At 42.4% G+C, this 22,520-nt stretch overlaps 1 protein-coding gene across 1 annotated transcript in view; it reads left to right on the forward strand.

Annotated features, from left to right (window-relative positions):
* LOC141056264 (solute carrier family 2, facilitated glucose transporter member 3-like) overlaps positions 1-22,520 on the forward strand; it is a 40,178-nt gene that overhangs the window by 13,262 nt on the left and 4,396 nt on the right. The window contains exons 3-8 of the mRNA XM_073553003.1: positions 5,517-5,677; positions 7,260-7,500; positions 8,190-8,352; positions 19,558-19,745; positions 19,835-19,939; positions 20,542-20,643. Of these exons, the coding sequence (XP_073409104.1) occupies positions 5,517-5,677; positions 7,260-7,500; positions 8,190-8,352; positions 19,558-19,745; positions 19,835-19,939; positions 20,542-20,643 (960 nt within the window). The remainder of the gene's footprint in view (positions 1-5,516; positions 5,678-7,259; positions 7,501-8,189; positions 8,353-19,557; positions 19,746-19,834; positions 19,940-20,541; positions 20,644-22,520) is intronic.

Here is a 22,520-nt window from a genome sequence, read left to right on the forward strand (position 1 = left end):
CCTCAGGTCATTGAGGTTGTGGGGTACAGAGTTACGAGGCTCTACACGGCATGAGTTTTTCTATGGGATTCAGGTCTGGAGAAAGTCCAGGGTTACTGTGTGAGGTTCCTCGGTCTCCAGCAGCCGTTCCCTAATGATGCGACCTCGATGAGCCCCAGCAATTCCGGCCATGAAAATGAAATGTTGTCCGTGCAGAGGCACAATGACTGGATTAATGTTATTTTAGTAGTAGGGGCTTGTCACTCTACAATTCACAAAGAGTAGGGCAGTTCTGTATTGACTAGACACTTCTGCCCACACTAGAGCACCACCACCACCAAAGGCTCGTCTGGTGACATCAGTGGCTCATGCATATCGCTCTCCTGGATGTCTCCAACATCATTGGCAGCCATTATTTCTGCTCAGCGTGAATCGGCTTTCATCAGTGAACAGCACTGAGGCTCCACTGGTCCCTCGTCCAGTGTAGATGACACCTGTGTCGGGTGATGTGGTCAGGTACCCTTGCCGGTTGTCTAGCACTCAGACCACGCTGATGTAAACAGTTTCGAATAGTCTAAAGTGACACTTGGGCGCCTCTCACCTCTCTTAAATGTGCCTGGAGTTGTGGCATTAATCATCCGGTTCCGAAGGGCATTCATTACAATGAAGCCGTCATCAGTGTGGGATGTGGCCATAGGATGTCCACTTCTCTGCCTTTCTGTGACTCTTCCAGTCTCTGTATCTCTGCTGCAGCCTGCTGATGACTGTGTGACCCTCTAAGCTCAGTGGCCTCATCCGTCTGAGAACATCCTGCTTGAAGCTTCGCAATGGCGAGGTACCGCTCATCAATTGTTAGCTGTCGACTTGGTCTGATGATGTCAAAATATGAACAGCATGATGTGGAGGAGACTGTTTAATGCCAATTCTAATTGAACCCAAAAATGTATTGACCGATTCATGGATTGTGAATTTTACCATTAATTTCCTTGTTAGAGGACAGCAAGTTGTGCAAAAAGTCCTGAAACACTGAATAGTTGCATGTGTACATTCAGAAGGTTAGAAAAGGTCACTGTCACGATTGATTTTTGGATCTGTGGCAAATCGGCTTCTCAGATTAAAACTTTTTTCCTTTCAGGCCATCGGGGGTTAATGTTAGTTTTTTCCCGTGATGTGGGTGGTGACCACTCCTACCATCCTTCAAGAGGTCACTTGATGCATCAGCTGACTGTCGGTGTTAGAGGTTTCTACAGTGACCACTCTGGAGGAACTGGCTGGGTGTAGTAGTGCTTTGGTGAGTTCGCTGATCTGGTGTCTTTAGCCTGCTGTGGTCATGATCCATGCTGGATCATGACAGATAAAAGCACTGGTAACCTTTTTTTTCTTTGAGCTGTTTGCTCAGGTTTGGTTTTGCCCCGGTGGCCACAAGTGTCATTGCACTTGATGTTTTCTTTGCTTAGAGATAGTTTTGCCCCGGTAGCCAGTATGGTCATTGCACTGGTGTTTTTGGTTCTAGTTTGCCCCGGTGGTGGTTAGTGTAATTGCACGGGAATCACCAACAGGTGTGTTTGCTTCATAAAGGTGTGTCAGTTGTGCTCACTGACGTTGGTGATATTATTATTGTTGGTCTTTTCCTGCCAGCCTGGTGGAGGAGGGAGCTGGAGGAGAGTCCAGGGCGGCTCTGTCGGAGTCCTGGAGTGGCAGCTATGGTGTCAGCGAGGAGTTCGTGTAAAGCATGGTGGAGTTGCAGCTATGGTGTCAGTGAAGAATTCTTGCAAAGCTTGGTGGAGTGGCAGCTATGGTGTAGAGCTGCACTTAGTTTGCTGGACTCTGTTACTGGAAAGTTGCACTCAGGTGTTGGACTCTGTAGCTGGACAGCAGCATTCAAGTGCCGAATTCTGTTGCTCCAAGGCGGCACTCAGTGCTGGACACTGTTGCTGTAAGGCTGCACCCAGGTGTGGACACGGTTTGAGGAAGATGCACTCAGGTGCAGGGCGAGCTAGGGTCACAGGTTCCTGTGCATCGCCCAGTGCGAAACCGGCATAGGGAACGTTAGGAGTGTGAGGGACACTGACTCAGAGGAGTTCAGCAGGTCTCCAAATCCCCGTTCCCTATCGCAGGGCCCACCATTGTTAACTGTTTCCCTTTCCCCTTTGTCTTATTGTATTAGTTACCGGCCTGCGGGCTGCGTCACACAGGACATTTACACATGCCGCGTCCTGTTGTTTCAGTTACCGGCCTTCTGGTCGTGTCACACAGGACGGGGCATGTGACAGCTGTGTGGTGCTTTGCAGCAGAAAGCTAAGTGTTGCATTTTTGTTGTTGTCCCTTTTGGTGTCTGTCTTTCCATTCCTTTAGTTGTATTAGTGCAGTGGTGGGACCAGTGCTCTCACCTGCCAGTTCCCTACTTAGGGATAAGAGCAGGGCAAGTGAGGGATTAGGTATCCTGCTTGGGGTGAAAGAACCTGTATAGGGACGATAGTGAGATCAGCGCACATCCTCAGGTGAGTGCAGGAGGTGTCCATTCCCTTGTTCCCTATCGACAGGGCCTACCATTGTTATAGTGTTCCTGGTGTTCCTTTGTGTATTGTGCTGTTTGGTGACCGATCAAACGATCGGTCGTGTCACACTGGTCAGTCACTCCGTGACAGTCACATTGAATTCACCTGAAAAGGTTAGAGGGCATTTTTATTTCATATATATAAAAGACCTACATTTAAAATCTGCATTTTGTGTTTACTTGTGTTATCTTTATCTAATATTTACATTTTTTTTGGTGATCTGAAACAAGGGAAAATCAGGAAGGGGACGAACACTTTTTCATATCACTATGTGTGTGTATATATTTTCTGAAAATAATTTTCTGAATTGTTCCACAATTTGTAGACGCAGTCATTCATACATTCGCCGACCATCTTTGCAACCGTGAGACTCTGCCTCTCTAACATGCTCTTTTTATCTAGTCATATGACTTAGTTATAAATTGACCTTCGGACTGTTTTTCCTTAACACCACTTACTTTTCCAGCCTTCTACTATCTCTGCCCTGACGTCTTTGAGATGTGTTGCTGTCATCAATTTCTAAATGAGTTAATTTTTTCAAATAAAATGGCAAAATTACCAACATTCAGCTACTTTATCTCAACGTCTTTATCTCTGTCCTATGTTCTGAATGACAAAAAACTGACTGGCACATCCAGACTAGTGTGAATAGGTGCATACCAGAAGGAGCTGCCTCCATATACAATATACAAAAAAGGTTGCACTCTGTCATGCTAAAGCATGTCAATGTGAAATATATGAAATATGAGCTGAAGAGCCCGGCGTTGCTCGGGCATAGTAACTAACTGTGGTTAGTTATAACAAATAACGGCGGCAGTTAAGGGGCCTTATTCCTCCTGCACTTTCATGCTCCTTCTTTTTACACAGCCTCCTCCTGCACCTCACGCTCCTCCTATATACACAGAATTTTTCTGCAGCACAGCTTTTATATACACACAGTGGCAGGCTGTGTGACCGGACAGGCAGCACTGCCCCGTCCCCTCCATACCAGCACTGCCATGTCCATTCTATACCAGCACTGCTCCATCCCCTCCATACCAGCACTGCCATGTCCATTCTATACCAGCACTGCTCCATCCCCTCCATACCAGCACTGCCATGTCCATTCTATGCCAGCACTGCCCCGTCCTCTCCATGCCAGCACTGCTCTATCCCCTCCATACCAGCACTGCCCTGTCCATTCTATGCCAGCACTGCCCCGTCACCTCCATGCCAGCACTGCCCCGTCCCCTCCATGCCAGCAGTGGCCGTCCGCCGCTCTCAAGTAGTTTCTGTTAACCCCTATTATGCCTGCAGGGACCCATAGCGGGGCACGGGTGTAACTTATGCCTTCTGCACGGGTTTGCGCCTCTTCCTGCTGGTGTACATGATGTTGGTGTTCTTGTCGCTGCTCTTCTCCGGCGCAGACTGACAGCGGGGGCTCCGCCTGTGTGTGGTGGGTTTCTTCTTTCCTCCTTCCTGCCAGGCCAGCAGCGATGCACAGATCCAGTCCCGGGTCTGGAGAGTTTCTGGGTTTTATGCCTCAATCAGCACATTGGCGGTGGCGAGCAGCGCAGACAGAGTGAAACTCTGGAGAGAGGCCGTCACTGCTGCCGGAGAGGATGGCACCGCCCTGCGCCGCCTGCTGCTGCTCTCGGTAGAAGCGAGATCCTGGGCAGCTAAACGACCTGTGATGATGTCACAACCATGTGACCAGTCACTTGCTTGAGAGGAGGAGTCAGACGCAGGGCTGTGCTGGTGCTGGAGTAGAAGTATCAGCTCCTGTCACAGAGCAGGGTCTTATATCACATTACTGGGGGATGTATAGCAACCCATATACATAGGATCAGAGGGTCCCTGCAGCAGAGCTGTGTGCAATGTATGTGAGGCCAAGTTGTGTCACAACTGTTGTCCGGTGTCTCTGGACCAGAGGCTCTTTTCCTGTGGCTATGCGGAGTGGGTGGAGCTCTGCAGATTGGGCGTGGCTTGATACATATACACATACACACACATACTGTACATACACTCAGCTTTATATATACTGCTCAAAAAAATAAAGGGAATAAATTACAGGCTGATCCAACTTTTAGTGTTCCCTTTATTTTTTGAGCAGTATATATAATAGTAATAGCAATACCGCTTTTGAATATTAAGAAAGAATTATGAGACGCTTAGCATAAAATTTTTTCCTAATATTCAAAAGCTGTATTGCTATTCATATTTCATATACCGGTACTTCATATTGACATGATTTAGCATGATAGGGTGCAGCCTTTTTTGTATATTGTCCTATGTTCTGAATAAAATATGGCAATAAGAAATTTTTTAATCATTGCATTATTGTTTTCTATACATTTTACACAGCAGGCAAACTTTTTTTTGAAATGGACTTTGTACATGAAATGGAGACCTTTACCATACACATGTGAATACTGTATGTGTGACTTTGCGTTTTGTACTGTATATATAATCATATAAAGCATAATAAATTAGCAGTATATTGCAGTATAATTTATCAGCACTGAATAGTAGTATTATTTATATGCACACTCTATGTAGTATGTGTATTGCACCTGAAGACATTCTTTGGCATATAAGCTTTTTTATGTGTAGCTAAATATTTGATTGCACTATGTATGTTGGTATTACTTGTGTGTGGTGTATTGTTTGCGCCATTATTTATTTGTACAGTATGGCAGCAAAATCTAATTATACTTTAGGCGACACTGTATGTGGCTGTTTTCTATCACGCTTCATCCAATGCTACATAGTTTTTCTTGAACAAAAATGAAAATGAGACTAAGAAATTATAGAAAAGTGGAAAGCGTTAGCGAGTAGACGTTGATATTTGATGACGTATAAGTCGTTGATAGTGTGCGAGCTACTGGCAGTTGACAAAAAGAAAGATGTAATTGAGATTATAGGATTTTTTTTCTGTAAGAGATGATTTTTTTCATTCCGTCTTTCTAAAAAAGGGATTGTTTCTTGTTTTTTTCATAGATCATCAAAGCCTTCTATAATGACGCTTACATCCATCGGTACCGGACGCCGATGTCGGAGGGCATGCTCACCTCACTGTGGTCCCTCTCCGTGGCTATCTTCTCCGTCGGGGGGATGTTTGGATCTCTTTCTGTTGGGTATTTTGCCAACCGATTTGGGAGGTGAGAGCGGGGAGATACTGTCACTGTTACTGTTGGTGCACTTCAAGCCACAGTCCTTTCTATCGCGCGCCTTGTCGAGCAAAGGTGAAAAAACGTGTCTGAACCAATAAATGAATGTGGTGCAGGGCAAGTGTGCAAGTCTTGTGGAGCCATTTTGACCAACGTTCACTGAAAACAAGCAGATATCTTGAAAAATAAAAGGATTGAAACTTAGTTTATTAAAGGGCTTTTCCCAAAAATAGATAAGATATGAGATAATGTGCAGATCACTGGTGATTCGGCCGCTAGGATCCTTCAGTAATTCCAGGATCTTCAAAACCCTGATTCCAATGGGCTGAGGTGCGCGTGCCTGGTCTCCATTCTTGATTGACGGGGCTGCTGGAGAAAAGAAAAGTACAGCGTCCAGCTATTTCCTGCAGTCACATGGACAGAGACTGGAGCAGAGATGAAGCGTGTTCGGCTCTCTTCCAGAAGGGACAGCAGAGCACGGCTCTCAGGGTCCTACAGTCCCAATTAGTCAGCCCCTGAGCGATTAGTAAGTTATCACTCATCCTATGAATAGGGGATAACGTTTTATTTTTGGAATAACCTATTCGCGACTTGCATAGCTCTTTATTTAACACTTTTTATATAAAACACTCACAGTTGATCGAAGCGCGTTTCGGGCGGCCAACTGACTTTAAACATGACCTGTGCCACTTTACTAGATTGGCACACATTCTGAGCTTGACTATAACACTCTTCAGGCCTAATTACACAATTTTCTCCAGTTCCAGTTAATTGCAGCACTTTTCTGGACCAAATTAGGCCTCTTTCACACATCAGTTTTTTTGCATCAGTCACAAGCTGTCGTTTTGTGAAAAAAACGGATCCAGCAACTGATGCCGCTGGATCCGTTTTTTTCTCATAGACTTGTATTAGCGACAGATAGATGCACGCTTCATCCGTCATTCGACGGATCCGTCAGAAATTCTTTGTCCGTCGGCCGGATACAACGGACATAGGAACGTTTTTTGTCTCCGACGAAAAGTCGGACAGCGACAGATCCAGCACCATCCGTCGATCGTTGGCTATAATGGAAGCTTATGGGCGCAGAATCCATCACTGTCCGTCAAAAGACGGATTCCATTTTTTTAAAACTGAACATGCCCAGAATAATTTCTCTTCCTTTAATTTATCCCCCACGGCCTGTCTGGCACATCAAAAATTCTCTCTCTCGCTCCTAAAACTGAGCATGCCCAAAATAGTTTCTACAGCTGCTGCAACGGATCCATAAAAAAAAACAGATCCGGCACATCATTTTTTCACAATCTGCGCAGGATCCGTTTTTTTTCACACTTTGACGGATTACGACTGATTCTAAAAAACTGATGTGTGAAAGAGGCCTTATGAAACCATAATTACACGATAAGGTTCTATTAGATGGCAACGCATTTCGGGGCCAATTGACCTGACTCTCTGGTGCAAAAACATCTCCAGTTTCAGTAGATTGTGACGTTTTGGTGTCAATTGACAGAATAACATGATTGACTCCAGTTCATTTTGAAATCATCGATCAATCTGATCACATTCTCTTTTCCAGGAGGAATTCAATGCTGATGGTCAATGTCGCCGCCTTGGTGGGGGGAGCACTTATGGCTCTCTCGAAGCTTGCTTGGTCCTTTGAGATGCTTATTATTGGAAGATTCATTATTGGAGTATTTTCTGGATTCTGCACCGGTCTCGTACCTATGTATATCGGGGAGCTGGCACCGACTGCTTACCGAGGCGCTCTGGGCACTCTGAACCAGCTTGGCATCGTAGTGGGAATATTGATAGCACAGGTTGGTTGGCTTGAGGGTACAATAATATCAGTGTATATCCTAATCCTAAAGAGACGTCTGATCAAGTGATTGGGGGTGCTACAGTGCACCTGAAGAGCCAAAGCGCCGTACATTTTGTAGTGGCCATGAATGGTACTGCATGTAGAAGTGAATGAAAGTCTGCAGTACCTTTTATGGCCACAACACCATAGACGGAGCTCTGCAGCACCCTCAATCAGATGATCAGTTGCAGAGTAGGGAGTTGGCTTCCCACCAATTGGTTATGGTATCTTCATAAAACATCCATATAAAATACTCCTACGCCGTTCAAGGCATAATCCATCCCTAGCTTAATAACAGTGGGTGCCAAATGTTATGTTAGACCTGTGCGGTACTGTGATTTCAGCTTGTATCCCCAATGAAGGCCACACTTCAATTATTATTCTGTAGCGTTTAAATACCCCCATATAGTGCTTAAATAGCATGGCCTCCATCCATACCATAATCTAATAACCGTGTGATACAATTATCAGTAAAACTTATGGCAGTGAGAAGTCTGGTTTACCCTTCAGGACCTCATCTCACCTCTAAAGGCCCCCATACACATTGGACTAAAGTTGGCCGATATCAGGTGTGCCCATGGATCAATGAGATTGCATTGTCTATTAAGTATCTCACATCCTGATTAATCTTTGCATTCTCTCTTTTAGATTTTCGGGCTGCAAGTCATCCTGGGGTCGGTCACCTTCTGGCCTCTCTTACTGGGGATCACGGTTTTCCTGTCGATTCTTCAATGCGGGCTGCTGCCGTTCTGCCCGGAGAGCCCCCGATATCTACTGATTGTAAAGAAGGAGCATGAACAAGCTGAGACCAGTGAGTGTCAGGAGAATATGATGGTGGTAGTAGTAAGAGAGGGACTAGTAATGGAGAATTAGTAGAAGAAGACATAGTAGTGGTAGGACAGGGACTAGTAAAGGGAGAATTAGTAGAAGAAGACATAGTAGTGGTAGGAGAGGGACTAGTAATGGAGAATTAGTAGAAGAAGATGTAGTAGTGGTAGGAGAGGGACTAGTAATGGAGAAGTATTAGATGAAGACGTAGTAGTGGTAGGAGAGGGACTAGTAATGGAGAATTAGTAGAAGAAGACATAGTAGTGGTAGGACAGGGACTAGTAAAGGGAGAATTAGTAGAAGAAGACATAGTAGTGGTAGGAGAGGGACTAGTAATGGAGAATTAGTAGAAGAAGATGTAGTAGTGGTAGGAGAGGGACTAGTAATGGAGAAGTATTAGATGAAGACGTAGTAGTGGTAGGAGAGGGACTAGTAATGGAGAATTAGTAGAAGAAGACATAGTAGTGGTAGGAGAGGGACTAGTAATGGAGAATTAGTAGAAGAAGACATAGTAGTGGTAGGACAGGGACTAGTAAAGGGAGAATTAGTAGAAGAAGACGTAGTAGTGGTAGGAGAGGGACTAGTAATGGAGAATTAGTAGAAGAAGATGTAGTAGTGGTAGGAGAGGGACTAGTAATGGAGAAGTATTAGATGAAGACGTAGTAGTGGTAGGAGAGGGACTAGTAATGGAGAATTAGTAGAAGACATAGTAGTGGTAGGAGAGGGACTAGTAATGGAGAATTAGTAGAAGAAGACGTAGTAGTGGTAGGAGAGGGACTAGTAATGGAGAAGTATTAGATGAAGACGTAGTAGTGGTAGGAGAAGGACTAGTAATGGAGAATTAGTAGAAGAAGACATAGTAGTGGTAGGACAGGGACTAGTAAAGGGAGAATTAGTAGAAGAAGACGTAGTAGTGGTAGGAGAGGGACTAGTAATGGAGAATTAGTAGAAGAAGATGTAGTAGTGGTAGGAGAGGGACTAGTAATGGAGAAGTATTAGATGAAGACGTAGTAGTGGTAGGAGAGGGACTAGTAATGGAGAATTAGTAGAAGAAGACATAGTAGTGGTAGGAGAGGGACTAGTAATGGAGAATTAGTAGAAGAAGACATAGTAGTGGTAGGAGAGGGACTAGTAATGGAGAATTAGTAGAAGAAGACGTAGTAGTGGTAGGAGAGGGACTAGTAATGGAGAATTAGTAGAAGAAGACATAGTAGTGGTAGGACAGGGACTAGTAAAGGGAGAATTAGTAGAAGAAGACGTAGTAGTGGTAGGAGAGGGACTAGTAATGGAGAATTAGTAGAAGAAGATGTAGTAGTGGTAGGAGAGGGACTAGTAATGGAGAAGTATTAGATGAAGACGTAGTAGTGGTAGGAGAGGGACTAGTAATGGAGAATTAGTAGAAGAAGACATAGTAGTGGTAGGAGAGGGACTAGTAATGGAGAATTAGTAGAAGAAGACGTAGTAGTGGTAGGAGAGGGACTAGTAATGGAGAAGTATTAGATGAAGACGTAGTAGTGGTAGGAGAGGGACTAGTAATGGAGAATTAGTAGAAGAAGACATAGTAGTGGTAGGAGAGGGACTAGTAATGGAGAAGTATTAGATGAAGACGTAGTAGTGGTAGGAGAGGGACTAGTAATGGAGAATTAGTAGAAGAAGACATAGTAGTGGTAGGAGAGGGACTAGTAATGGAGAATTAGTAGAAGAAGACGTAGTAGTGGTAGGAGAGGGACTAGTAATGGAGAAGTATTAGATGAAGACGTAGTAGTGGTAGGAGAAGGACTAGTAATGGAGAATTAGTAGAAGAAGACGTAGTAGTGGTAGGAGAGGGACTAGTAATGGAGAATTAGTAGAAGAAGATGTAGTAGTGGTAGGAGAGGGACTAGTAATGGAGAAGTATTAGATGAAGACGTAGTAGTGGTAGGAGAGGGACTAGTAATGGAGAATTAGTAGAAGAAGACATAGTAGTGGTAGGAGAGGGACTAGTAATGGAGAATTAGTAGAAGAAGACGTAGTAGTGGTAGGAGAGGGACTAGTAATGGAGAAGTATTAGATGAAGACGTAGTAGTGGTAGGAGAAGGACTAGTAATGGAGAATTAGTAGAAGAAGACGTAGTAGTGGTAGGAGAGGGACTAGTAATGGAGAATTAGTAGAAGAAGATGTAGTAGTGGTAGGAGAGGGACTAGTAATGGAGAAGTATTAGAAGAAGACGTAGTAGTGGTAGGAGAGGGACTAGTAATGGAGAATTAGTAGAAGAAGATGTAGTAGTGGTAGGAGAGGGACTAGTAATGGAGAATTAGTAGGAGAAGTCAGAGCAGTGGTAGGAGAGGGACTAATAATGGAGTATTAGTAGAAGAAGACATAGTAGTGGTAGGAGAGGGACTAGTAATGGAGAATTAGTAGAAGAAGATGTAGTAGTGGTAGGAGAGGGACTAGTAATGGAGTATTAGTAGAAGAAGACATAGTAGTGGTAGGAGAGGGACTAGTAATGGAGAATTAGTAGAAGAAGATGTAGTAGTGGTAGGAGAGGGACTAGTAATGGAGAATTAGTAGAAGAAGATGTAGTAGTGGTAGGAGAGGGACTAGTAATGGAGTATTAGTAGAAGAAGACATAGTAGTGGTAGGAGAGGGACTAGTAATGGAGAATTAGTAGAAGAAGATGTAGTAGTGGTAGGAGAGGGACTAGTAATGGAGAATTAGTAGGAGAAGTCAGAGCAGTGGTAGGAGAGGGACTAGTAATGGAGAATTAGTAGAAGAAGATATAGTAGTGGTAGGAGAGGGACTAGTAATGGAGAATTAGTAGAAGAAGACGTAGTAGTGGTAGGAGAGGGACTAGTAATGGAGAATTAGTAGAAGAAGATGTAGTAGTGGTAGGAGAGAGACTAGTAATGGAGAAGTATTAGAAGAAGACGTAGTAGTGGTAGGAGAGGGACTAGTAATGGAGAATTAGTAGAAGAAGATGTAGTAGTGGTAGGAGAGAGACTAGTAATGGAGAAGTATTAGAAGAAGACGTAGTAGTGGTAGGAGAGGGACTAGTAATGGAGTATTAGTAGAGGAAGACGTAGTAGTGGTAGGAGAGGGACTAGTAATGGAGAATTAGTTGAAGAAGATGTAGTAGTGGTAGGAGAGAGACTAGTAATGGAGAAGTATTAGAAGAAGACGTAGTAGTGGTAGGAGAGGGACTAGTAATGAAGAATTAGTAGAAGAAGACGTAGTAGTGGTAGGAGAGGGACTAGTAATGGAGAATTAGTAGAAGTCGTCAGAGCAGTGGTAGGAGAGGGACTAGTAATGGAGTATTAGTAGGAGAAGTCAGAGCAGTGGTAGGAGAGGGACTAGTAATGGAGAATTAGTAGAAGAAGACATAGTAGTGGTAGGAGAGGGACTAGTAATGGAGAATTAGTAGAAGAAGACGTAGTAGTGGTAGGAGAGGGACTAGTAATGGAGAATTAGTAGAAGAAGACGTAGTAGTGGTAGGAGAGGGACTAGTAATGGAGAATTAGTAGAAGTCAGAGCAGTGGTAGGAGAGGGACTAGTAATGGAGAATTAGTAGAAGAAGATGTAGTAGTGGTAGGAGAGGGACTAGTAATGGAGAATTAGCAGAAGAAGACGTAGTAGTGGTAGGAGAGGGACTAGTAATGGAGTATTAGTAGAAGAAGACGTAGTAGTGGTAGGAGAGGGACTAGTAATGGAGAATTAGTAGAGGAAGACGTAGTAGTGGTAGGAGAGGGACTAGTAATGGAGTATTAGTAGAAGAAGACGTAGTAGTGGTAGGAGAGGGACTAGTAATGGAGAATTAGCAGAAGAAGACGTAGTAGTGGTAGGAGAGGGACTAGTAATGGAGTATTAGTAGAAGAAGACGTAGTAGTGGTAGGAGAGGGACTAGTAATGGAGAATTAGCAGAAGAAGACGTAGTAGTGGTAGGAGAGGGACTAGTAATGGAGTATTAGTAGAAGAAGACGTAGTAGTGGTAGGAGAGGGACTAGTAATGGAGAATTAGCAGAAGAAGACGTAGTAGTGGTAGGAGAGGGACTAGTAATGGAGTATTAGTAGAAGAAGACGTAGTAGTGGTAGGAGAGGGACTAGTAATGGAGAATTAGTAGAAGAAGACGTAGTAGTGGTAGGAGAGGGACTAGTAATGGAGAATTAGCAGAAGAAGACGTAGTAGTGGTAGGAGAGGGACTAGTAATGGAGTATTAGTAGAAGAAGACGTAGTAGTGGTAGGAGAGGGACTAGTAATGGAGAATTAGTAGAGGAAGACGTAGTAGTGGTAGGAGAGGGACTAGTAATGGAGAATTAGTAGAAGAAGACGTATTAGTGGTAGGAGAGGGAATAGTAATGGAGTATTAGTAGAAGAAGATGTAGTAGTGGTAGGAGAGGGACTAGTAATGGAGAATTAGTAGAAGAAGACGTAGTAGTTGTATGAGAGGGACTAGTAATGGAGAATTAGTAGAAGAAGTCAGAGCAGTGGTAGGAGAGGGACTAGTAATGGAGTATTAGTAGAAGAAGACGTAGTAGTGGTAGGAGAGGGAATAGTAATGGAGTATTAGTAAAAAAAGACATAGTAGTGGTAGGAGAGGGACTAGTAATGGAGAATTAGTAGAAGAAGACGTAGTAGTGGTAGGAGAGGGACTAGTAATGGAGTATTAATAGAAGAAGACGTAGTAATGGTAGGAGAGGGACTAGTAACGGAGAATTAGTAGAAGAAGACGTAGTAGTGGTAGGAGAGGGACTAGTAATGGAGAATTAGTAGAAGAAGCCGTAGTAGTGGTAGGAGAGGGACTAGTAATGGAGAATTAGTAGAAGAAGCCGTAGTAGTGGTAGGAGAGGGACTAGTAATGGAGAATTAGTAGAAGAAGACGTAGTAGTGGTAGGAGAGGGACTAGTAATGGAGAATTAGTAGAAGAAGACGTAGTAGTGGTAGGAGAGGGACTAGTAATGGAGAATTAGTAGAAGAAGACGTAGTAGTGGTAGGAGAGGGACTAGTAATGGAGAATTAGTAGAAGAAGCCGTAGTAGTGGTAGGAGAGGGACTAGTAATGGAGAATTAGTAGAAGAAGATATAGTAGTGGTAGGAGAGGGACTAGTAATGGAGAATTAGTAGAAGAAGCCGTAGTAGTGGTAGGAGAGGGACTAGTAATGGAGAATTAGTAGAAGAAGATGTAGTAGTGGTAGGAGAGGGACTAGTAATGGAGAATTAGTAGAAGAAGATATAGTAGTGGTAGGAGAGGGACTAGTAATGGAGAATTAGTAGAAGAAGCCGTAGTAGTGGTAGGAGAGGGAATAGTAATGGAGTATTAGTAGAAGAAGATGTAGTAGTGGTAGGAGAGGGACTAGTAATGGAGAATTAGTAGAAGAAGACGTAGTAGTTGTATGAGAGGGACTAGTAATGGAGAATTAGTAGAAGAAGTCAGAGCAGTGGTAGGAGAGGGACTAGTAATGGAGTATTAGTAGAAGAAGACGTAGTAGTGGTAGGAGAGGGAATAGTAATGGAGTATTAGTAAAAAAAGACATAGTAGTGGTAGGAGAGGGACTAGTAATGGAGAATTAGTAGAAGAAGACGTAGTAGTGGTAGGAGAGGGACTAGTAATGGAGTATTAATAGAAGAAGACGTAGTAATGGTAGGAGAGGGACTAGTAACGGAGAATTAGTAGAAGAAGACGTAGTAGTGGTAGGAGAGGGACTAGTAATGGAGAATTAGTAGAAGAAGCCGTAGTAGTGGTAGGAGAGGGACTAGTAATGGAGAATTAGTAGAAGAAGCCGTAGTAGTGGTAGGAGAGGGACTAGTAATGGAGAATTAGTAGAAGAAGACGTAGTAGTGGTAGGAGAGGGACTAGTAATGGAGAATTAGTAGAAGAAGACGTAGTAGTGGTAGGAGAGGGACTAGTAATGGAGAATTAGTAGAAGAAGACGTAGTAGTGGTAGGAGAGGGACTAGTAATGGAGAATTAGTAGAAGAAGCCGTAGTAGTGGTAGGAGAGGGACTAGTAATGGAGAATTAGTAGAAGAAGATATAGTAGTGGTAGGAGAGGGACTAGTAATGGAGAATTAGTAGAAGAAGCCGTAGTAGTGGTAGGAGAGGGACTAGTAATGGAGAATTAGTAGAGGAAGACGTAGTAGTGGTAGGAGAGGGACTAGTAATGGAGAATTAGTAGAAGAAGATATAGTAGTGGTAGGAGAGGGACTAGTAATGGAGAATTAGTAGAAGAAGACGTAGTAGTGGTAGGAGAGGGACTAGTAATGGAGAATTAGTAGAAGAAGACGTAGTAGTAGTAGGAGACTGACTAGTAATGGAGAATTAGTAGAAGAAGACGTAGTAGTGGTAGGAGAGGGACTAGTAATGGAGTATTAGTAGAAGACGACATAGTAGTGGTAGGAGAGGGACTAGTAATGGAGAATTAGTAGAAGAAGATGTAGTAGTGGTAGGAGAGGGACTAGTAATGGAGTATTAGTAGAAGAAGATGTAGTAGTGGTAGGAGAGGGACTAGTAATGGAGTATTAGTAGAAGAAGACATAGTAGTGGTAGGAGAGGGACTAGTAATGGAGAATTAGTAGAAGAAGATGTAGTAGTGGTAGGAGAGGGACTAGTAATGGAGAATTAGTAGGAGAAGTCAGAGCAGTGGTAGGAGAGGGACTAGTAATGGAGAATTAGTAGAAGAAGATATAGTAGTGGTAGGAGAGGGACTAGTAATGGAGAATTAGTAGAAGAAGACGTAGTAGTGGTAGGAGAGGGACTAGTAATGGAGAATTAGTAGAAGAAGATGTAGTAGTGGTAGGAGAGAGACTAGTAATGGAGAAGTATTAGAAGAAGACGTAGTAGTGGTAGGAGAGGGACTAGTAATGGAGTATTAGTAGAGGAAGACGTAGTAGTGGTAGGAGAGGGACTAGTAATGGAGAATTAGTAGAAGAAGATGTAGTAGTGGTAGGAGAGAGACTAGTAATGGAGAAGTATTAGAAGAAGACGTAGTAGTGGTAGGAGAGGGACTAGTAATGGAGTATTAGTAGAGGAAGACGTAGTAGTGGTAGGAGAGGGACTAGTAATGGAGAATTAGTTGAAGAAGATGTAGTAGTGGTAGGAGAGAGACTAGTAATGGAGAAGTATTAGAAGAAGACGTAGTAGTGGTAGGAGAGGGACTAGTAATGAAGAATTAGTAGAAGAAGACGTAGTAGTGGTAGGAGAGGGACTAGTAATGGAGAATTAGTAGAGGAAGACGTAGTAGTGGTAGGAGAGGGACTAGTAATGGAGTATTAGTAGAAGAAGACGTAGTAGTGGTAGGAGAGGGACTAGTAATGGAGAATTAGCAGAAGAAGACGTAGTAGTGGTAGGAGAGGGACTAGTAATGGAGTATTAGTAGAAGAAGACGTAGTAGTGGTAGGAGAGGGACTAGTAATGGAGAATTAGCAGAAGAAGACGTAGTAGTGGTAGGAGAGGGACTAGTAATGGAGTATTAGTAGAAGAAGACGTAGTAGTGGTAGGAGAGGGACTAGTAATGGAGAATTAGCAGAAGAAGACGTAGTAGTGGTAGGAGAGGGACTAGTAATGGAGTATTAGTAGAAGAAGACGTAGTAGTGGTAGGAGAGGGACTAGTAATGGAGAATTAGTAGAAGAAGACGTAGTAGTGGTAGGAGAGGGACTAGTAATGGAGAATTAGCAGAAGAAGACGTAGTAGTGGTAGGAGAGGGACTAGTAATGGAGTATTAGTAGAAGAAGACGTAGTAGTGGTAGGAGAGGGACTAGTAATGGAGAATTAGTAGAGGAAGACGTAGTAGTGGTAGGAGAGGGACTAGTAATGGAGAATTAGTAGAAGAAGACGTATTAGTGGTAGGAGAGGGAATAGTAATGGAGTATTAGTAGAAGAAGATGTAGTAGTGGTAGGAGAGGGACTAGTAATGGAGAATTAGTAGAAGAAGACGTAGTAGTTGTATGAGAGGGACTAGTAATGGAGAATTAGTAGAAGAAGTCAGAGCAGTGGTAGGAGAGGGACTAGTAATGGAGTATTAGTAGAAGAAGACGTAGTAGTGGTAGGAGAGGGAATAGTAATGGAGTATTAGTAAAAAAAGACATAGTAGTGGTAGGAGAGGGACTAGTAATGGAGAATTAGTAGAAGAAGACGTAGTAGTGGTAGGAGAGGGACTAGTAATGGAGTATTAATAGAAGAAGACGTAGTAATGGTAGGAGAGGGACTAGTAACGGAGAATTAGTAGAAGAAGACGTAGTAGTGGTAGGAGAGGGACTAGTAATGGAGAATTAGTAGAAGAAGCCGTAGTAGTGGTAGGAGAGGGACTAGTAATGGAGAATTAGTAGAAGAAGCCGTAGTAGTGGTAGGAGAGGGACTAGTAATGGAGAATTAGTAGAAGAAGACGTAGTAGTGGTAGGAGAGGGACTAGTAATGGAGAATTAGTAGAAGAAGACGTAGTAGTGGTAGGAGAGGGACTAGTAATGGAGAATTAGTAGAAGAAGACGTAGTAGTGGTAGGAGAGGGACTAGTAATGGAGAATTAGTAGAAGAAGCCGTAGTAGTGGTAGGAGAGGGACTAGTAATGGAGAATTAGTAGAAGAAGATATAGTAGTGGTAGGAGAGGGACTAGTAATGGAGAATTAGTAGAAGAAGCCGTAGTAGTGGTAGGAGAGGGACTAGTAATGGAGAATTAGTAGAAGAAGATGTAGTAGTGGTAGGAGAGGGACTAGTAATGGAGAATTAGTAGAAGAAGATATAGTAGTGGTAGGAGAGGGACTAGTAATGGAGAATTAGTAGAAGAAGCCGTAGTAGTGGTAGGAGAGGGAATAGTAATGGAGTATTAGTAGAAGAAGATGTAGTAGTGGTAGGAGAGGGACTAGTAATGGAGAATTAGTAGAAGAAGACGTAGTAGTTGTATGAGAGGGACTAGTAATGGAGAATTAGTAGAAGAAGTCAGAGCAGTGGTAGGAGAGGGACTAGTAATGGAGTATTAGTAGAAGAAGACGTAGTAGTGGTAGGAGAGGGAATAGTAATGGAGTATTAGTAAAAAAAGACATAGTAGTGGTAGGAGAGGGACTAGTAATGGAGAATTAGTAGAAGAAGACGTAGTAGTGGTAGGAGAGGGACTAGTAATGGAGTATTAATAGAAGAAGACGTAGTAATGGTAGGAGAGGGACTAGTAACGGAGAATTAGTAGAAGAAGACGTAGTAGTGGTAGGAGAGGGACTAGTAATGGAGAATTAGTAGAAGAAGCCGTAGTAGTGGTAGGAGAGGGACTAGTAATGGAGAATTAGTAGAAGAAGCCGTAGTAGTGGTAGGAGAGGGACTAGTAATGGAGAATTAGTAGAAGAAGACGTAGTAGTGGTAGGAGAGGGACTAGTAATGGAGAATTAGTAGAAGAAGACGTAGTAGTGGTAGGAGAGGGACTAGTAATGGAGAATTAGTAGAAGAAGACGTAGTAGTGGTAGGAGAGGGACTAGTAATGGAGAATTAGTAGAAGAAGCCGTAGTAGTGGTAGGAGAGGGACTAGTAATGGAGAATTAGTAGAAGAAGATATAGTAGTGGTAGGAGAGGGACTAGTAATGGAGAATTAGTAGAAGAAGCCGTAGTAGTGGTAGGAGAGGGACTAGTAATGGAGAATTAGTAGAGGAAGACGTAGTAGTGGTAGGAGAGGGACTAGTAATGGAGAATTAGTAGAAGAAGATATAGTAGTGGTAGGAGAGGGACTAGTAATGGAGAATTAGTAGAAGAAGACGTAGTAGTGGTAGGAGAGGGACTAGTAATGGAGAATTAGTAGAAGAAGACGTAGTAGTAGTAGGAGACTGACTAGTAATGGAGAATTAGTAGAAGAAGACGTAGTAGTGGTAGGAGAGGGACTAGTAATGGAGTATTAGTAGAAGACGACATAGTAGTGGTAGGAGAGGGACTAGTAATGGAGAATTAGTAGAAGAAGATGTAGTAGTGGTAGGAGAGGGACTAGTAATGGAGTATTAGTAGAAGAAGACGTAGTAGTGGTAGGAGAGGGACTAGTAATGGAGAATTAGTAGAAGAAGACGTAGTAGTGGTAGGAGAGGGACTAGTAATGGAGAATTAGTAGAAGAAGACGTAGTAGTGGTAGGAGAGGGACTAGTAATGGAGAATTAGTAGAAGAAGCCGTAGTAGTGGTAGGAGAGGGAATAGTAATGGAGTATTAGTAGGAGAAGTCAGAGCAGTGGTAGGAGAGGGACTAGTAATGGAGAATTAGTAGAAGAAGACGTAGTAGTGGTAGTGTAGAAGAATACAAAGTAATATAATGATGGTGTTAGCAGTAGTAAAAGTAATTGTGGTAGCAGAATAATGTAAAGTAGTATAAGTGTAAGTAGTAATAAAATATAGTAGTGCTGATATCAGAAGAACTAGTAGCTATAATTATAGCAGTAGAAGTAGTAATACTAGTAGTGCTGGTAGAATAAGTAGAAGTCAGAAGAAACAGTAGAGTTATTTGTAGTAGCATTGGTGGTAGTAGTAGTGGAAGTAGTTGTGGTAGAATATTAATATTATTATTACTAACAGTGTTAGTAGAAGAAGTAGTTGTAATAGTATTGAAAGTAATAGTAAAAATAGTGGTGGTAGTTGGAGAAGAATTAGTGGTAACAGTAGTAGTAGTGATAGTGAAAAGTAGTAAAAAAAAGTAAAAGTAGAAACAAAATGAACATATACCCTGCTGTAATTAAATAGTAATAGTGCATATAAATAACATAGGATACTTGGGAAACATTGTTCTTGATCAAAAAAGCGTAAAAGCCGTCCCACCGTGACAAGGTTTCCCCACCGAGAAGGTCCTAACTTCTAATATTAAAACTGCACCATGTGTCAGACAACCACAGTGTAGAGTGGGCAGAGCAGGACCGGGGCAAAGATAAAAAAACAGTACAACAGAAGGAGTAGTGGTCGTTTCAGAGGAAGTAGTAGCTGTAATGGTGGTGGTAGTCGAAGAAAACATAGAAGTAATGGTGGAATAAGTACCGTAGTTGTATTGGTAGAAGTAGTGGTGGCATAATAATAATAATAATTACGACTAGTATTTGTTGTAGTGGTGAAAGAACTAGTAGTAAGGGAATAATAACAATAATAATAATTACGGAGTTGTAGTAGAAGTAGTGAATTTTATTGACTTGATAAATTCGGCATGAAGTTTGGAGAAACTTCGTCACTACTTTTTTTTTTCTAATACTGAGTGACTTCATACGTGATTTCAGTTCTTCAGAAACTTCGGGGCACTCAGGACGTGACCTCTGACATAGAAGAGATGAAGGAAGAAGGTCACCGCATGGCACAGGAGAAACCCGTGTCCTTTATAGAACTGTTCCGCTCCAGTCAGTACCGGCAGCCCATTATTATCGCCATCGTTCTGCAGCTTTCGCAGCAGCTATCTGGCATTAATGCAGTAAGTCATCTTATTTTTCAGCCTTTGTTCTTTTTTTCATTTTTTTTTTACTATTAGCCTCTGATTGATTGCTTTGGTTTTCTTTACAGGTGTTTTACTATTCCACGAATATCTTCAAGGAGGCAAATGTTCCGAATGCGGTTTATGCAACCATTGGTACCGGTGTGGTGAACACTGTTTTTACGGTTGTGTCGGTGAGTATTGACCCACAGTTTGAGCTTAGTTCATCATATTAGTAATATCTCCATATTAGAGATGAGACAATCGCTTTGAGACTCATTGAGTTCACCTCAAATTTCACAAAAAAATTGGCTTTGCCAAAATGCATTTTTTTGCGATTTGAGACATGTGAATACACTAAAAAGGCGGCTGATCAGCCACCTTTTGGCTGGATTAAAAATTGTAGGGAGAGTAAAAAAATAAAATAAAAATAATATTCACCTGGATTTCACTTGTCTTCTTTGGTCTAATCACCGGTGTGGTTTGCACTGGGCCATCTTTGCCACCAAGGATGGCCCAGTGCAGACCACACCAGCGACCAGACAAAAGAAGACAACAGGACAGGTGAAGGCAGGTATGATTCTTTTATTTGTTTTTACGCATGTTTATTATGGGCAGGGCTCTGGAGATCAAACCAAAATAATCTACATTTGATTTGTAACAAAATAAATTTGCTGCAGAATTTTTTTGACCAAATTGAAGCAAATTTCTCAATTCTCACTACAGAATATTTGCTCCTCACTACTCCATATACTAATATATGTGCAAATGTGAATAATATTCTAATTTTTTCCAGCTCCTGGTTGTCGAGCGCGCCGGACGTCGGACTCTGCACCTAGTTGGTCTTGGTGGAATGGCAGTGTTTGCAGTAATCATGACAATTTCCTTGAAACTAAACGTAAGACCATGACTTCCTCCTAGCTATTTATCTTCTAAGAACTGGGGCCCACATCACAGTCATGGGGCCCAACAGCAATATTTGGGATCAGCTCCATTACCTGCTGCCACCACCAGGGGGCGATCACAGCACATGGGAAAATAATTACAGGCAACAGGTGCTTCTCACAATATCATCAAAATGTTAATTTATTTCAGTTTTTCAATACAAAAAGTGAAACTCATATATTCTATAGAGTCATTACACACAGAGTGATCTATTTCACGTGTTTATTTCTGTTAATGTTGATGATGACTTTTGGGTATTCATTGGCTGTAAGCCATAATCATCATCATTAAGGCTGCGTTCACACGTAGCTTTTTTTCGCGTTTCCGCTGCGTTTTTTAACGCGCGATTTTGCAGCGAAAACACACAAAAAAGCATCCCATGCAATCCTATGGGAAAATACGCATGCTCATTAATTTTGCGGAATCGTGGCGATTCCACCCACATAGGAATGCATTGTTCTGCTTACTTTCCGCATGTGGCTATGCCCACCATGCGAAAAGTAAGCAGAACATTTGCGGATGGTACCCAGGGGGTGGAGGACAGGAGACTGTCCTCCATGTTGTGGGTTTCATATCCCTTTAAAAATAAGAATAAAAAATCGGGTTATATTCACCTTCCGGCGTCCCGTGCAGCCATACCGATGCTCCCGCCAACTCCCGTTTCCAGTAATGCCTTGCGGCAAGGACCTGTGAGACCGCTACAGTATCGCGAGACCGCTACGTCATCAAAGGTCTCGCAAGGCATCGCTGGGAACGGGAGCATCGCGATGATCGGGGACGCTGCGCGGGACGTCAGAAGGTGAGAAAAACACGATTTTTTATTTTTTTATTATTTTTAACATTAGATCTTTTTACTACTGATGCCGCATAGGCAGCCTCACTATTAAAAAGTTGATCACACTTGTCAAACACTATGTTTGATGAGTGTGACAACCTGTCAATCAGTTTTCCAAGCGTTGCTACAGATCGCTTGGAAAAGGCTAGCATTCTGCAAGCTAATTACGCTTGCAAATCGCTAGTTTTTCCGCGGGAAAATCGCGGGAATTTAAAATGCGGTTTTCCTGCGGAATGGAATTCCAGAATTCCCGCGGTAACTTCCACGGGAATTCCGCAACGTGTGTACATAGCCTAATAGAAATAATCACGTGAAATAGATCACTCTGTGTGTAATGACTCTATAGAATATATGAATTTCACTTTTTGTATTGAAGAACTGAAATAAATTAACTTTTTGATGATATTCTAATTTAGTGAGAAGCACCTGTATCTGCTCAGCTAAGGCTCTAATTAAGGCAGACGTATTGCACTATATTGCACCTGTGATCAATATATCCCATGTTCCATGTCCTAAGATAGCACTGGATAATAAAAATGGCTGTTTTTCAGTGACTTCACATCCCCCCCAATTAATGGAATAAAAACTGAGTAAAAAGTCATATGAAGGCCAAAATAATAGCTATAACAACTAAAGGTCATCCTAGACCAAGTTATACCTCACACATCTCTGCTCAAAAAAAAAAAACTTAAAACAATTTTGACCCCAAAAAGATGGCGACACTAACCAAAATTTTAAGTTTAACTAACTTGTAAAAGTAATAAAAACCATAGAAACAAGTATATTGTCATTATAGCACTGACTCGCAAAGTCAATATCGCAAAAAAAGGTTGTCACTCCGTTACTACGTTATATGGTCACTTAAATGGTGCCAACAAAAAATACAACTTGTCCCACAAAAAAATAAATATCGATGTATCGATAGTAAAATGGTAAGGTTATGTAAAGCAAAAAAGTGAAAACTGTCTGCGATGCCAAGGGGATAACAAATACAT

Source organism: Dendrobates tinctorius, unplaced genomic scaffold (assembly GCF_039654945.1).
Source record: "Dendrobates tinctorius isolate UK_male_01 unplaced genomic scaffold, ASM3965494v1 ptg000196l, whole genome shotgun sequence".
NCBI lineage: Eukaryota > Metazoa > Chordata > Amphibia > Anura > Dendrobatidae > Dendrobates > Dendrobates tinctorius.